The sequence below is a fragment of the Gymnoscopelus braueri genome (genome assembly GCF_963280865.1).
Source record: "Gymnoscopelus braueri genome assembly, chromosome: 15".
Lineage (NCBI taxonomy): Eukaryota > Metazoa > Chordata > Actinopteri > Myctophiformes > Myctophidae > Gymnoscopelus > Gymnoscopelus braueri.
The window spans coordinates 20,833,689-20,851,188 of record NC_137620.1 but is presented as its reverse complement, the minus strand read 5'-3'; the positions used below and the strand labels follow the sequence as shown (position 1 = coordinate 20,851,188).

Here is a 17,500-nt window from a genome sequence, read left to right as displayed (position 1 = left end):
CAGCATCAAATTTCCAAAGAAATAGCTCCCCAATTTTTTTTTAAGTCAATTGGGCTTGGATTGGGGTGAAACATCGTCCAAATCAGTCATACGTCATCGATGACTGACGTCACAGGCTGGCTGCCCACATGAAGGCTGAGATCCACTTGGGAGCCACACCGTTATTAGACCCCGTATGTTTTGGTTTGTCCTGTAAGCAGGGGCCGTTATAATGAGCGTTTCTTTTAGCCAGGCGTGAAGCTTTTTAACAAGGCTGTCTTCCCTGTTTTACCCTCCAGAGCAGGAGGAGGTCTCCACCATCTCCTCTCTGTGTACAAACTGAAGCTAATAAAACGATGTGTCATCCACCGTCTGGAAGCGCCGTGTGCAAAGTTTCTGTTAGCAGTTTGGGAATATTGTTGGGGAAAGTGTGTGTGTGTGTGTGTGTGTGTGTGTGTGTGTGTGTGTGTGTGTGTGTGTGTGTGTGTGTGTGTGTGTGTGTGTGTGTGTGTGTGTGTGTGTGTGTGTGTGTGTGCGTGCGTGCGTGCGTGCGTGCGTGCGTGCGTGCGTGCGTGCGTGCGTGCGTGCGTGCGTGCGTGCGTGCGTGCGTGCGTGCGTGCGTGCGTGCGTGCGTGCGTGCGTGCGTGCGTGCGTGCGTGCGTGCGTGCGTGCGTGCGTGCGTGCGTGCGTGCGTGCGTGCGTGCGTGCGTGCGTGCGTGCGTGCGTGCGTGCGTGCGTGCGTGCGTGCGTGCGTGCGTGCGTGCGTGCGTGCGTGCGCGTGTGTGTTCATAAATGTCTATTTTTCATAAGTCTGTTATGCATTATACATAAACCATTTTCACACAAGTTAAGCCTGTTTTGAAAATGTTCCTGAAAACATCATCAGTTTGATGTCTGTCACAACCACCAGTACTGCCTGCGTTTAGAATCAGTTTTATTGTCACAGAGGAGGGAGTAGCTTAATGTCAGGGAGTAGCTTAATGTCAGCTACCAACAGAGTGCATAGAGGGGAATAGAACTCGTATATATACACACAGTATATTGATAGGGATTGAGTCATGAATAATTGGGTCAGGGCTTTTCAATCTCCATCTCCCTCTCTCTCTCCCTCTTCCTCTCTCCACCTCTCCCTCTCCCTCTCCCTCTCCCGGCCTCCCTACTGCTGCATATGTCTCATCCTTTTTCTCTCTTTCTAATAACCTTACTGTGGTGGGAGACTTTGGGAGGCAATTCACCCTGTAGGCCAGTTCATCCAAGAAAAATCATCTCAAGCACATGTTGGTGGGTAAAAGAAACAGTCGTCTTGCCGCAGGTGAACAGAGGATCAAAGCCAGACACATTCAGTCTCCCCTTGTGCTATCACACACAAACACCAGTAACTTGTCTGTCCTGCAGATACAAACTGTCTGTTCTACAGGGAAAAAAATGGATGTAACAGCAAAGAAATGAGTATGAAACAAACTGAAGGAACTGACGTTTTTTTTTTGTGGGTTTTATTTTGAAGTGTATGACCGGAAGGTTATTTTTTTTTTACACGTTAAACAAGTAAACATTGTAGTGTAGCGATATACGAGCAATGTCTAACATTGTATGTTGAGTTTCTTGTATCAGACTTTCTTACCTCAGCACAGTCAACCGTCTCATTTCAGAAGTTGAGTCACAGTTTTGCAGCATTCATACATTATGAACAGTTAGACAGGATGACAGGATGCATTTGAATAAGCCTCGTGTTTGGCCAGTTCTAGTTTTGTGTAAAAAAAATATGCATTCTAGCGGTTCATGTAAGGCTTGAAATGGAACCTGGCTGGTTATATTTGTGCAGTTTTTCACTTGGTGTCCAATACGAATCTAGATAGACTAAATATGCTGGTGTCTAAAAACTGCATTGACAGGAAAAGAGTGCAGATGATGAGAAAACAGTGAAATTAGCTGTGGTAGTGCTGGCTGGGAATCAAGGCCACAGTAGCCACTAGTCATATTTGAGGGGCAACTGCGGGGCAACAGCATGGCCATGGTCATCATGGCGTGCAGGGAAATTTCTGCCCTGGCCCAGACTGAACTGTGTGTGTGTGTGTGTGTGTGTGTGTGTGTGTGTGTGTGTGTGTGTGTGTGTGTGTGTGTGTGTGTGTGTGTGTGTGTGTGTGTGTGTGTGTGTGTGTGTGTGTGTGTGTGGGCGGGCGGGCGGGCGCATGTGTGTGTGTCGTTGCTCTCTCTCTCTCTCTCTCTCTCTCTCTCTCTCTCTCTCTCTCTGTCTCTCTCTCTCTCTCTCTCTCTCTCTCTCTCTCTCTCTCTCTCTCTCTCTCTCTCTGTCTCTCTCCCTCCATCTCCTGCCCCTCATTCTTTTCTTCTCTCTCTCTGTCGTGCTCCACCCATCATCTTATCTTCTGTTAATGAGGCGTTCCAGGTAGGAAATGAAACATCCTCTCCTGTCTGTCAGCACCCATCCGGATACAACAGTAATTATAACGCTTGTTTAGCTTCAGCTCTCTTTAAGGTGCATTCTTCTTTTTCTGTCACCAGGGGAAATAGATTGTGGCGTGGCTCATATGTGCATGTGATATAATCCCAAGGAGACATCTTCCATTCAGTTCCCCTGTAATTATCTACCACCAAGAAGGGGGCTCCACACCTTTCCCATTTGATTACCGGGGACTGGGAGTGTGCGTGCGTTGTTATTGGCCGGGTGTGCAGAACCTGGCCTGTCTCATTGGCTGTAATTTAAGGGGAACAGATGACAGGTGTGTGCCGTGAAACATAGCAGCCATTTGGAGCACTGGGTGTGTTTAAATCCTTTAATGTCAGGAACTGATCGCTGATGCTGGGATCAACAGTTAGCGTAATCACAGCATGTGACTTAATAGAGGGTGTAATAATAGCAGCACATGTGATTGTATTGACGTTATGGGAGGGAAGAGAAGAAGGGTGTTTTTCACAGTGTGCATAATAAGACCTCAAAGAAGGTGTTCGTCATATTTGATGTTTGGACCATAACTTTAGTCTGAGGCCTCCATCCTGGCAAATATTTGACCCCTTTGGGCACTGTGCATAAACGTCTACTCTGTATTTATGTCGGCAATATCTTTTCAGGCAGTTTAGTTCACTTTTCTTATGTTTTCTTATTGTACTGTATTTATGGCTGTAATATCTTCTCTGCGGTTTAGTTCACATTTCCCATCTGGCCGTCTAGCCTACTCCGTTCAACTTCTGAGACTGCAGGATATTAGAGGTACACACAGTATATGATGTGAGATGACGAACGTGTGGGACATTTGACCCCGAGTCAGACGTTCTCATCCACTCAAAATAAATAAATAAGTAAATGAGTAAATCCTAAAAGAATGATGGGCTTCACTGCAGAGAAGCCTTTAATTAAAAATCACTCCAAAAGAGAAAATAAAAATAAATAATCAGCTCTGTCCTGACCGCATTCATCTTTCTGTTCCTCTCAATTAAATCTAAGTCCGTCGTCGTCGTCGTCCCCCCAAAAAAAAACTGTTGCGATGATGAAAGGAAGAAAGAACAAAATAGACCAAGAGAGAAATAAACCAACGGCAAAATTAAATAAAGACCAAATATTGTTAGCCTCATAGCATAATTGTCATATTTTGAAGGTTTTCAGGAGAGACAAAACAAAAGATATCACTTTCTGCCTAAGTCACCTAGATGACTTAGGCAGAAAGTCATGCAAGGCACAATGATGCAGCAGTGTTAGGAGAGTAGAGCTAGCCAAAAATGTCAATTTGACCAAAAAGTGAGTTAGGCAATTATGTTATGAGGCTAACGATATACAGCTCTGTATGCCTCTGCTAAGCCAGTTGCCGTTTGCTGCAGCTGTCTATCCGTCTGGATGGACAACCTGAAAGCATAACGCCCCCGGCTACGGCTGTCCACTGACGGAATCATAATGAGGTGGAAGAGGGTGGGGGGGGGGATACTTAAGGCTTCGAAGGAATGTAAATGAACATGCTTTGTGAGGAGGAGGTCACAGTGACCTTGACCTTTGACCTTTGGCCACATACTTCTAATCAGTTCATCCTTGAATACAAGTCGACGTTTGTGCCAAATGTCATGAAATTCACAATGGTGCTCTTCAGATATCGTAGCTGGGATGGACATAAGGACAGTTGGACGACCTGAAAACACTAGCGTCTCCAGCCTTGGCTGTCCGCCCGGCTAGGGCTGTCACGATTATGACATTTTACTTGGCGATTAATTGGCGCGATTGACGATTTAATTGCATTTTTGTCGTCGAACACTGGAACATACTGTGTGAATAAAAAAACTTTTCTGTTTGGCTTTTAGGCTTTGAAGTTGCACAGGGCAGATATGACAAAATAACTGAAATATACAAAGAAATTGACTGACATATATAATAAAAATACATTCATGTTCTACAAGGTCACAACACGTTGCATTGTAAGCCTGTAGATCTGCTATTTCCACTATTTTTTGAAAATGTTTGAAAATACGCGAACATTTTTCAACGTGGAAACGATTATGACGATTATACAAAAATAATTACGGTTTGTTCTTTTGACATCTAAGAAACACTGTTGCCACTCTTGCAACCCATTTCCGTGTTGTTAATCTAAGAGAATATCCCACCAAAAAAGTGTATTAGATGTACCTGTGAGCCACCAGTCCGTAAATCATTTGTCTTTGCTCCACTTTCTCCCATGCTACTCCCCAGGGCATGATAAAGAACCCCCCCCACAACCCTGACGGCCCTCGTCTCAATACATTGACAAATACAGGTTTATGTATTTGAATTCCATGAGGTTTTTATAACCTGTTTCCTGTCAAAGGTTCCACAACAAAGTGTGTCAGTTAATTAGATACACAATAGCCTATCCTGTACAATTCAATTATCTTCATGTCAGTGGCATGCAGTCCCCCATGACGCTGTTGTGAAATTATTGAGCTAATGTTTTTTTTTCTTTCCACATGGATGGTATAATGCCTCCTCAACAATTTGGGTCATTATTATTACCCCCCTGTGTACAGTCGCGCGCGTGTGCGTGTGCGTGTGTGATATTATATATATACACATTGTACATATTATTTTATAACTAAAAGCATTGATTGCATTGAGAGGTGGCTCGACTGACCACGTAATTTGCACTTGATTTAGTGTTTTGCTATGCCGAGAGCTCTCACTGCATGGGTAATTGACCCTGTGGTGTGAAATGGCAATTAGAGCAGACAAGTGGTAAAAATAACGGGAATACATGTGAAAACACTCCCTGACTATCACCCTTCACGGTTAAATATCGGCATGTCATGTCAGGTTGGTACAGGGGTAAAGTAACTTCCCGCAGACCGGGGTTAAATTCCTTAGAACACATTAGGGTGAGAAGCAGGCAGGGGAGGGTGTTCACTGCCGCTGCACTATAGCGACTCCCACAGGTTGGTCCGTTCACCTGTTCAGCAGGCAGTCGAACTGTCAGGGATAGCGTTTCCTCTGCACGTTTTTCACACGTCTAGTGAAACTCTGGTGTGTGTCGGAGGAGACGTGGTTGTATACACCCTTCCCAAGACCAACAAGGTAGCGACAGGGATAATAATACTTAGGGCGAATTTGCAATGACTTAATGGACCCTTCGCTAAACCCCACCCCAAAAGCGATTGTCCAATGCCAGCTTAGCAACCGTTGTTAGCCTGGCACAGGTCTGGCAAACTTTCGTCACCTGCCATAGCTGTCAATGTTATTTCGCCCGCACACACACACACACACACACACACACAATCATTTGCAACATAATAGCAAGAACAGGAATACCACGATAACGCAATGGTGATTATGAACCAGCAACAGATTCCACTTACCCACAACCGGAGGGTTCTTTTCCCAAGCTGAAATCTGCGCTTAAACTGGAAGGCTATGGCTGTGCCTGTGTTGTTGAACACATACACAGCTTAACGTTGGGAAAGTTACACGACTCACTCGCCCAGGTGGTGTCAATGATACTAATCACCGTAATCGTAACAAAATTCAGAATCCCAGCGCTGCCTGTTTCGAATTCCGCACGTTAAAGTATATTCATTCATTTGTTCGTCTATTTATTAACTGCTACTGTAGTCTTACCCTGCGGTACATGAAAACTCCTGTTACAGTCATGGATCAACTTCAACCTGGTGTTTGCACTTTCTCCATTTACGGTCCATACATCTATATAAACGCTCAGATTTCAAATATAAATTGCTTATGCTATGGCCACGGATGTTAAAATTATGCACGGGACTCTCAAAAGTACCCGTATATTCTGTGTTGTTCAATAAAAAGCATTTTAATCCGATCGGTGGCCATTTTCTCATAGAGTTATAATGTATCAGAGTGCAATACACCTACCAACCGATAGGGTCGCTTAGTTGAACGCATATGGAGAAAATGGCCACCGATCAGATTAAAATGCTTTTTATTGAACAATACAGATGATACGGGTACTTTTGAGAACCCGTACATAAATGTAACATCCGTGGCCATGGGATAAGCACTTTATATTTGAAATATGAACGTTTCTGTAGATGTACATGCCGTAAATGGAGAAAGTGCAAACACCAGGTTGAAGTTCATCCATGACGGTCGAGACAGTCGACCGTCGCGTATCCATGGCTATTACTCCCTCTAACATTTCCCGTGTTTTTAGTTCATTGAAATAATGTCATGCACATTTGTCCAGTGCATAGCCTACTGTAGGCCTTGTTGACTAGATTTAGAAGAGATTTTGAAGCTATTGCTGCTGAAATGATCGATAATTTTTAAGGGGAAAAGCCGTCATTTAACATGCAAGTCAATGGGTGAGAAGCAAAGTTTGCCAGGCGCTGCCAGACCTGGGTGTGACTAACTCCGCACCACCAGTCACAGAGTGGAGTGGGTGGGGCTTAGCGAAGGGTCCATTGGGGAGTAAAAAAAAAAAAAAAAACATCTGTTGGTCAATAAATAGCAGAATAGCAGTGAAAACATTCGCTGACTATCACCCTCCATGGTGAAATATCACCAGGTTACCAAAAGAAAACGACAAGAAAAAGCACCTTTAATTTTAGCTATGTGCAGCAAATTCATCGCCTCGCAAACCACTCATTTGCTGTACGCGCCAATGAAACGGCATACACCTGCTCACTGCTTGTTTTAACAGCCAACTCTTGATGAGGGAAGTTGTTTACTCCACAAAATCAGCTACTGTATTATGAGGCATGAGCGAGGGATCTGCACAGGCTTGCATACACACAGCCTTGACAGCACACACACACACACACACACACACACACACACACACACACACACACACACACACACACACACACACACACACATGCATGCACAGTGCACACATATTCCTGCTCACACAAGCACACGTATAGTAGTTACATACTGTACATGCTCACATACATGCTGTTCACACACCGACGCGACCTGTGCACACATACACTGTAGCACACAAACTGCTAAGTATAATGAATGATGGATATGCAATGCAAATGGAGCATTCAGCCATTCTCAGCAGGGAGTATTTGCATAATTTGTTTTCTGAGGTATTAACATTTATTAGAGTGTCTGTATGTTTCGTTAGCTTTCCGTCAGATGAAAGCATTTTTTTCCTCCTTCTTTTTCCTTTTTTTGTGTTGTGCTCGTGTTTCCTTAATGAGGCAACCAATGAAATGGAGTGGCTCGTAAACACAGTGTTGACCTACACTAAATCTACTTGACCCACCCCCCTGTGTACAGTCACTGTGTGTGTGTGTGTGTGTGTGTGTGTGTGTGTGTGTGTGTGTGTGTGTGTGTGTGTGTGTGTGTGTGTGTGTGTGTGTGTGTGTGTGTGTGTGTCTGTGTGTCTGTCTGTCTGTCTGTCTGTCTGTCTGTCTGTCTATGATATTATATACATGTTGTGAACTAAAAGCACCATCATCTCTCCCCATCTTTCCTCGTGTGATCCATCATACTGTGAACTAAAATCTTGGACAGAGACGTAGTGATTGTCTGCGGGCCCATATGGTGGTGCAGATGGGACATGTTTGAGAGCTCTCCCCGCTGCTACAGTCTATTCTTATCACACAGTTGGTTGTGTGTTACAATGGTGTATTGTTTGAAATCCCACCACGATACAGTAGAGTTGTTTTCTTACTGACAGGGGAAGACCCCACTGTGTTTGTTATGGAGAGAACGGACTCTTCACTGACACCTGTCAGTTAAATAAAATGGAAAATCACTCAGCAAAGACACACACACACACACACACACACACACACACACACACACACACACACACACACACACACACACACACACACACACACACACAATCAACATCTTTATTTGCGTTCACATTTAACAAGAAATTATTGAACACAAACAATAGTAGATGCACAAACTCAGGAAATTCAACAACAAGTGTTTCAGGATACAGATCACGGATACAGGAAGCATCGTCTCCTCCATACATGGCAATTATCACAGACACTGAAAATAATTTAGCCAATGCCTTAGCCAATGCCTCGGCTTGGGCATTCCTTCAATCCGCAGACCTCTCACAACAAATGTATGGACATTTCGAGGCTTCCAAATATGAACACAATCAGTTTACATTGATTTGTAACCAAGCTGTATAGTAGCATCCTTAAGACATTGGTACTTTAGCACCTTGGTACGGAATGCCTCTTCCAGACTGTGGTCAAATGTACAACCCACTTGCAAAATGGTCACTTCTTGACTGTCCTCATCAACAACAACATCTGGTGTGCAGTATTAGCTGTAACATCTGAAAAGGCATCACAGACATGACGCACGCACGCACGCACGCACGCACGCACGCACGCACGCACGCACGCACGCACGCACGCACGCACGCACGCACGCACGCACGCACGCACGCACGCGCGCACGCGCACACACACACACACACACACACACACACACACTCCCCTGCTTCGGGCAGGGGAATACAGATAAACACAATTTGACTCCATTCAATTTCATTATAGTGTCAAATCAACAAGTTGTCTCAATGTTATTATGTCTGGAATATTGCTCTGAGCCTGGTGACTCTCTCTCCCTTTTTGTGTTTTTCTCTTAGTTTCTTTCTCTTTCACTTGACACAGGCGCATATAGGAAGAACTACTGACAACCAGAGAGAATGAGGGAGGCAGAGAGAGAGAGAGAGAGAGAGAGAGAGAGAGAGAGAGAGAGAGAGAGGGGGGAGATGGAGAGGGAGGGGGGAAGCAGCAGAGGATTGGAGATTGGATGATAGTAGAAATTGAGAGATCCATCAGAGAGAGAGAGAGAGCGACAGAGAGAGAGAGAGAGAGAAGGGGGGAGGTAGATGGAGAAAGATGATAACAGACAGACTCTCAAATAGCCACAGATAAGACAACATCATGGAGAGACTGAGCTAAATTTAGAATGGAGATGGGGAGAGGTTAGAGAGAACCAGAGAGAGAGAGACACACACACACACACACACACACACACACACACACACACACACACACACACACACACACACACACACAGAGAGAGAGCAAGAGAGAGAGAGAGAGAGAGAGAGAGAGAGAGAGGGGGGGGGGGGGGGGGGGGGGGGGAGAGGTATCCTGAACTCTGCACTGTGGTCTCGCTAGATAACGAGGCTGAATCTGGGATGGGTCATCACTCGTGTGCATAATGTGCAATCATTTGGGAGCACATTACATCCACCTCTGCATTCTCAGGCCCAACTAGCTGTCTGCAAGCCTGGGGCTTTAAAAGGCATCGTCTTCTCTACATTGTGACATGCCATGCTGAGATATTGCACTGTACAGTACACAACCATGTTTATCTGCCTCTGGTCCATAGACCAACGTATACGCTATGGCCTCATGCTATCAGACTATGCTCAGTTGAAAAAAAGATACAAAGCTAAACCAGGGTGAATTGAACTTCTTGCAAAGATAGGCTTTAAAATGTGATTGTTTTAAAGCCTTGTTAGATTTGAAGAGCTCACATTTCTATGAGTGTCTTAATGTCACACGGCCAAATTCTCAAGAGTAGACGCATGAAGTTTAGCTTGGCCTTTGGTCTTCCACTGTCCAATAAGAGTTCTGTGCCCCCCCCTCCCCCCCAGTTTGACAAATTTCTCAGAGGAAACAGTTACAAGCGAAGAACATCTCGAAGTATTTTGTATTTTCCTAACTTTGGGGTACAGGAAGTGTGCTGAGGTGTCCCCAACAGCCCCCCCCCCCCCATCCCTCCTGCAATACCCCCTCTTTCTGCGGTTTTGCATTTCCAAAAGTTCAGTCTTGCTTTTGAATCTAGAGTGTTGGACTGAATGGCCGCTTGCTTTGGCAACAGTGCTACTCATAGGCGGGCCGAGGTACTGCGTTGCTGTTACTGTGAGGAGAGGATGACAAGAGCATGAAAATTAACTCACAGTGCATGCTCTCTCTAGCAAAACAGACACACAAGGAATAGTACTGACTGATCACTATGTGTTGTTTCTAATGTTGTACTGGGACCTGAAGATTATTCTGGGTTATACATAAGGTCCCTCTTCTCACATTCATCTCCCTTTCTTAACTAAACCAGAATTAAAAAGGTGAAAACAATCAACAATCTTTGTTATCATGGCTCTCCACAACTTAATCCATCCTCTTCTGGTACTGGGGGAATGAAAGAGTTTCTCCAGTCCTCCTCCTTCCCTCCATCCTCTTTTGGTACTGGGTCCCTAGTCTACAGTCTCCACTCCTCCATCCATCCCTCCCTCCCTCCATCCTCTTCTGGGAGTTCCCTGGGTAACCTTCCCCCACCAGATGCTGCTGGTTACTTGTAATTCACTGTGCAGCTCCCAAAGAACTATGCGTTCAGTTCACACATACTGTACTGTATGTACAGTATATATGCACACACACAAGTGTGCATGCACATGTGTGCACAAACACAAGCATAATGTGCACACACATGCTTGCAAACACTGGCATATACACACATGCTATATACACACTTCATGCAAGTATGCATTCACACATGGACACACACATCCGAGCACATACATGCAAACAAACTGTCACGGTCATGGCCTCTGTCCCTGACGTGTTTGCCCCCTCCCTGTCAGATATGCCCTGTTTTTTCCCTGTTAACTTGTGACTTTGCCCTGCTCCTAATTCCCCTCGGCCAATCTCCTCTCCCCTCTTCCCGTGGCCTAGAAGAGTCTGATTGCCCTGCCTGATTGCCCAGAAAAAAAAAGTCATTTTGGGGGTGAACTATCCCTTTAACCCATTAAGACCTGTGGCCGATTCTACAAAATAATGTCTTAACCACTTAAACCCCATATGGGTGACTGGGGTCCCTCAGGGCTCAATACTAGTGTGTTTTCAGTTTTCTGTTATTGTGGGGATTCTGGGGAAAGCTTTCGCTGAAAATAGCAGATCGACAAGCTCACTATGCGATGCAGCTTGTTGCATTGTGAGCTTGTCGATCTGCTATTTTCAGTGAAAGCTTTCACCACGATACCGATGCTGGGGTTTAAGTGGTTAAAAATCCCAACAGTTGGCCTGGGCCGTAGCGTGATGGTCCAGGCACCCTAGGCTGCAATGCCAGCCCGACAACCTTTGCTGCTGAGCCGGCTGGTTGGGTGACGAGCTCCAGAGACTATTTAGACTGTGTCTGTTCAGTGCTGGACCTTTAGTTTGTTGTGTTAGGTTCCCTGTTTGTAGTCAGAGTTTCAGTGTGTGTTGATATGTTGTGTATGTTTACAGTGCGTGCTTGTGTTAAACTGTTGTTATTCTGTCGTTACTCATCATCCTTGTCTCCTGCGTTTGATGTTTGAATTCTTGAGTTTTGAGTTCCTGCATATTCCGTTCCTGACACAAACACACAAGCAAATGTTCACGTTTGGGCTTGGGTTCTTATTGTATGTATGATCGGGCTTGGGCTTCAACACACTTGGGTCGGGTTTTCATTTTAAGGCCCTTAATTGATAACTCTACTCACCAGTCCCAAGTGCAGCCAGCGTGATGGGAGACGCGTCAAGTATGCTTAATTGCTTTCATGAGGGGCATACAAAATCAGAGGAGTATGTGTCTGTGCTTTCTTGCAAAATTTTGTGTGTGAGTGCTTGCTATACTGTATATGTGCACATTAGTGAGAGAGTGTGTGCATGGCAATGATTCCAGGCGGCTTGAGATAATATTCTAATCAACGGGTGTCCATACCATTTGCTGTGTTCATGTATAATGTTTCTCTCGTCTGTCTTGCACACATGAATCTAATTCTTTACTATACAGTTAATGTGAGAGTGCATAACACATCGTCAGCAACTGTTTTTAATTTGCTGAGAGGAGTGATTTTGGTCAGCTGGATATACAGTACAGTATAACAATAAGTTAATCTTCTTTACTGCTTTGTAATTCGAACATGGCAATTGGCAACAGCAACATCGTGCAGACAAACAAACAGCCTAGCACGTCACCCGTTATGCCAATGGGCAGCCTCCCTTCCTTCGATGACTGGCAATGACGATACATTAGTATTATTATTCATTAATGCCTGCTGATCGACCCCTGATGTGGTCATTCCAACTCCGCGTGTCCGGGACATAATTGTGGTTGGTGTCCCCTGGCGTCCCCTGGTGTCCCTCTTTTAACGTGTTTGCTTTAAAGACTCTGAACACATAATCGATGTGTTGCCGTCATGATACTAACAGCGCGTAATGCTGATGGACAGTCCTCCATGACCCTTAATGTGGCCTTGAATACACGGCAGCGGCGTGCACTCGTCTCACGCACACATACTGTAGTACAGTACCCGCATTCATCGAATTCGTTGAAATGCGTGCAACATGATGAACACGCCTGGCAGTATTGGTATCTTTTTGCTCTTCTTGCCTAGACCGTGTCAGCGCAGAATACCCCCCCCCCCCCCCCCCCCCCCCCCCCACCCCGACTGTAAACATCAACCTAATCACAGGACATTAACCTCTGACCTGCACACCTTTGACATCTCTCTTTCTCTCTCTCTCTCTCTGTCCATCTAGGTGGTGCTGGTGAGTTCCTCCATAAACGAGAGGGACCAGATGTTGTTTATCAGCACAGACGAGGGGGCATCCTTCCAGCGTCAGCCCGTCTCCTTCACCCCGGACACGCTGATCTTCCACCCCAAGGAGGAAGACAAACTGCTGGCCTACTGCAAGGAGGGAATGGTGGGTACTGAGGAAACTCCGAGCAATACACATAGAAAACCTGGAAGTCTCGTGCATCATTCACCTTATTCAAACAGTATGTCATGCACACAGCATTACAGCACGATAGTGGCTGTGTTAAAGGGATAGTTCACCCCTAAAATCACTTTTTTCTATCGGTTAGTCACCCCATTGAGACGTGAATTCATGGATATTTTTTAGTTTTTGTTGCATTCCTAAGCCAATAATTTGGCTTAGGAATAAGATGACCAGCGGACCGGTAGGCAGCGGTTCGGGTAGGAGACACAAAGGAGACTCTTTGTGTCTCCTACCGGAACCGCTGCCAGTCATAAAATTATTGTCTTATATTAAAAAATATCCATGAATTCAAGTCTCCATGGGGTGTCTATAATCGATAGAAAAACAGTCATTTTGGGGGTGAACTATCCCTTTAATAAGGCCATTTTACTCACTACAGCATTCCCTGCAGAAGATTCAAATGAGTCTTTGAGTCGGCGGTGGTCATTTTATTGACCAACCAGTGTTTGTACGTTGATTCCTGAATACTGAAGAGGTTTTTTTAGGTGCAGGTGGAAAACTCTTTTATCTTTGCATGATGTTGTAGAACACAATCTCAACAAGTTAACTGCCTGCACTTTGGCAGCCATTCTCCATTACTCGACTGTTTCACCACCGCTGTCTGGAGATAATTGCTCCTAGTGTCACAACAGGCCACTGGGGCCCCAACAAAACATGGTGACTGAGGCAAACGTAGCACTAATATAATGTGTCCTGGCTGGAGGCACAGGAGAAATGAGTCCGTTGAGGAGCAGAGGAGGTCTAGTCCTGAGCAGTGCATTAACCCATTCAAACCGGGAACGCATCTGTGTCTTTGTCCATGTCTTTGGCTATTCAAAAAATAGAGATCTACAAGCTCATAGCGCGGCACCGAGTGCAACATTTGTGAACATTTTGAATATATATATATCTTTTTTTTTTAAGCGAACATTTGTAACTCAAATCTTTGCTTCTGGGGATTCTACAAATGTCTTCTAAATCCTAACATTTTTTTTTGCTTTTGTTGCTACTGTATATCAGTGGTTCTCAAACTTTTTTCATGTCAAGGACCCCCAAAATATATGTATTTGTCCACAGACCCCCACCCCCCCCCCCCCCCCCCCACCCCCCCCATCTCAAAATATTTTGTTCCAGGGACCCCTAGAAGCAAAGATCTGAGTTAAAAATGTATCTATATAGTAAAAGATTTGCACACATTTTCAAGATTTTTCAAAAATAGCAGATCTACAAGCTCATAGCGCGGCACTCGGTGCCGCGCTATGAGCTCGTATATCTGCTATTTTTGAATAGCCAAAGAAATCTAAATCTGACACAGATGCGGATTTAATGGGTTAAAAGAAATCCGGAGCGGTGCTTGAGATTGTCCAGGCTGTGCCCCCTTGTTCGATGCTATGTAATACCGCTTATAGCTCAAGTTAGGATACAAACCAGTGACATTTAAATGGTTTGCAGTTGAGGCAGTTCGTTTTTTACCTCCTCTGAGCTTTTCTTATTGAGGGACCTATTGAAGTCCCAAAATGACCTACGGTGGGCCACGACCCACGGAATGAGAAATACTATATTCCTTTCATTCAAACACACACACATGCTTTCACAATGTGTGACGCATTGCACATTCAAGATTCACTTATGTCACTTATGTCCACAGGTACACCAAAAAAAAATAACGTAGCTTTTTCGATGCGTTTGTGGTGGGGGGGGGTCGTCCACACGCTAATGTGGCCCTGCCCCATTTTTTTTAAACGGGCACAGTTTTTGCATCACTGTGTGGCCGGAGATAAATGGAGGTTTCTCACATTATAAGCATGTTACAGTGGGAGCACATCATTTATTTTAATATTCCCCGCTTTATTTGCATGTTGACTCCCATGTGCTCTATCTTTACACTTATCTAGGATGTTCTGTTACGAATTTGCCTAAACTCCAACTCCCAACTCCTCCACTTTAATAATTTACACTTAATTAAACTAGAAATTCAATTAGGTTTTAATCTGTTCTATACAGTCAGACAGCAGACAGTACATATAGTAATCAATAGATTTTCATTTTTATACTGCCGATCAATGGCATTCAAACCCATCACATGAAACAAACACACACACGCACACACGCACACGCACACGCACAGTACATACTTTAATAATGAATTGAGCTTGGTCTTAATTTGATGGACTGTGATATTCAAACAGACCTGACATTCTTGTTCCAAACGCTGCAAAGAACATGACATGCAATAATGACATCAGCAGTTTAGCCAGAAGGAAGGACTTTCATATTCAGCATGAAATGACTTACAAGTATATCTGATGCTCCAATGCACTTGCTGTGAAATGAAGTGTCTTAATTGGTAAATTCAATTTGTGTCACACCGGTAGCTTTGAACCAATGCGTGAAGAGCCAGACATGGGTCGTGAGACGTTCTGAAAGGGTGGTGTATAAAGTTTTATGGAGGAATATTGTGCTAAATTCACGCTCCAGTGTGACAAAAGATGTGAAGTCATTAACTTAAGCAAGACTCACTGGTGATTAGTATTGTCCTTAGCACTGGTATGTACATTATACTGCATGGCAGTGATTCTCAACATTTATAATTCCAATGGCCCCAATTTGATATGCATTAGGCCACACCACCATTGATCAGGGAAAATGTGTATTACTAGACAATGTAGACATGATTTGGTGCGATATAGACCGTCATTTGGACCAGAATTCCTTTACTGTCTATACTGTATATTGTAGGTGCAGGGATAATAGTGAAACAAAGTAGCCATTTTTGTGCATTAACTAGTTGTAATAATGGCGAAGAACCATTTGGAGTTCTGTGATATTCTGTATCACTTGTCACATGATAAAGCTAACTTCACTGTCTTTCTCTCTCTGTAGCTCTATGTTTCCACTGACCTCGGGAGGAAGTGGTCTTTACTGCAGGAACGAGTCACCAAGGACAGAATCTTCTGGTCAGTTACATTCTTACTGTCATCTATCTACAAAAACATCAGAGAATTATTTGTATGAACCTCATACTTGTCAAGGAAGTGATTATGAAGAGCTGAAACACACACGCACGTACACACACAAGAGCCCGACCGATGCCAGATTTTTGGGTCCGATGCCGATACCGATTTTGAGAGTCCTGGACCACCGATTGCCGATGTTTTTGACCGATATTTTGTAATTAAATAAAATAATAAAAAATAATTTTCAAAAACGTATAAACTTAATTTTTTCATTAAAGTTAAGAATATAAGATTGAGAACATTTAAATAAAATGCAATCACATTATTACAAATAAACATGAATACAATTATTTGAAAACTTTAGTTACTAGTCACTTTGTAGATTTTAATTATTAATATTATTACTAAACATGCATTAACCACAAGTCTTCAGCCCTTTTTAAACTTCGGCTATTTGCAGTGGTGGAAAGTAACTAAGTACATTTACTAAATTACTGTACTTAGTACAATTTTGAGGTATTTGTACTTCACTTGAGTATTTCCAATTTCCAATACTTTTACTTCTACTCCACTACATCTCAGAGGCAAATATTATACTTTTACTCCACTACAAGTATTTGAAAACTTTAGTTATTAGTTACTTTGAATATTTTGATTATTATTACAAAACATACATTAACCACTTCAGCCCTATATAGGGCCATTTGAAATTAGCTGATCTGCAAGCTTGTAGATCTGCTATTTTCAAAAGATTTTTATACATTTGAGAACTTGAAATTGATTGAAATTTGATGCCAATACTTTCACTCAAGTACATTTTGAATTTCAGACTTACTCGTAACAGAGTATTTCTATATTGCAGTATTGATACTTTTACTTAAGTAAAACATTTTAGTACTTTTTCCACCACTGGCTATTTGAAAATAGCAGATCTACAAGCTCACAAGTCACAACATGTTGCTATGCAGTGCTTTGTGAGCTTGTAGATCTACTATTTTGAAAACATTTTCATACATAATGATATAAAGGAGTGTAGTGCACTTCTAAATTTAGGATTTGGTTTTGGTCAATTGATTTAGTTTTCATATTACATTGACATGACGCTGTCACAGACCGACGTGCTCATGCAGAGCCCGTCCATCGATTGGTTGTGAAATCGCCCTGACAACCAACAACAACCAATAAAACCCACAACTGTCCCTTCGGACTATAGGATCCATTCTAAACTATGGGATTGTACAACTTGAGCGTCGAGTCACACAGGCTTGAGGCTTTGAGCACAACAAAACTGTGTCCTTGTATTTTAGTTATGAACAAAGTCTTGCTGAGAGCAAAATGAAC

General features: G+C 43.5%; 1 protein-coding gene across 11 annotated transcripts in view; it reads left to right on the top strand.

Annotated features, from left to right (window-relative positions):
- LOC308102303 (VPS10 domain-containing receptor SorCS2-like) overlaps positions 1 to 17,500 on the top strand; it is a 223,507-nt gene that overhangs the window by 163,662 nt on the left and 42,345 nt on the right. For all 11 annotated transcript variants that reach the window (XM_080451951.1, XM_080451950.1, XM_080451959.1 and 8 more), the window contains exons 4-5: positions 12,981 to 13,145; positions 16,086 to 16,159. In XM_080451951.1, the coding sequence (XP_080308077.1) occupies positions 12,981 to 13,145; positions 16,086 to 16,159 (239 nt within the window). The remainder of the gene's footprint in view (positions 1 to 12,980; positions 13,146 to 16,085; positions 16,160 to 17,500) is intronic.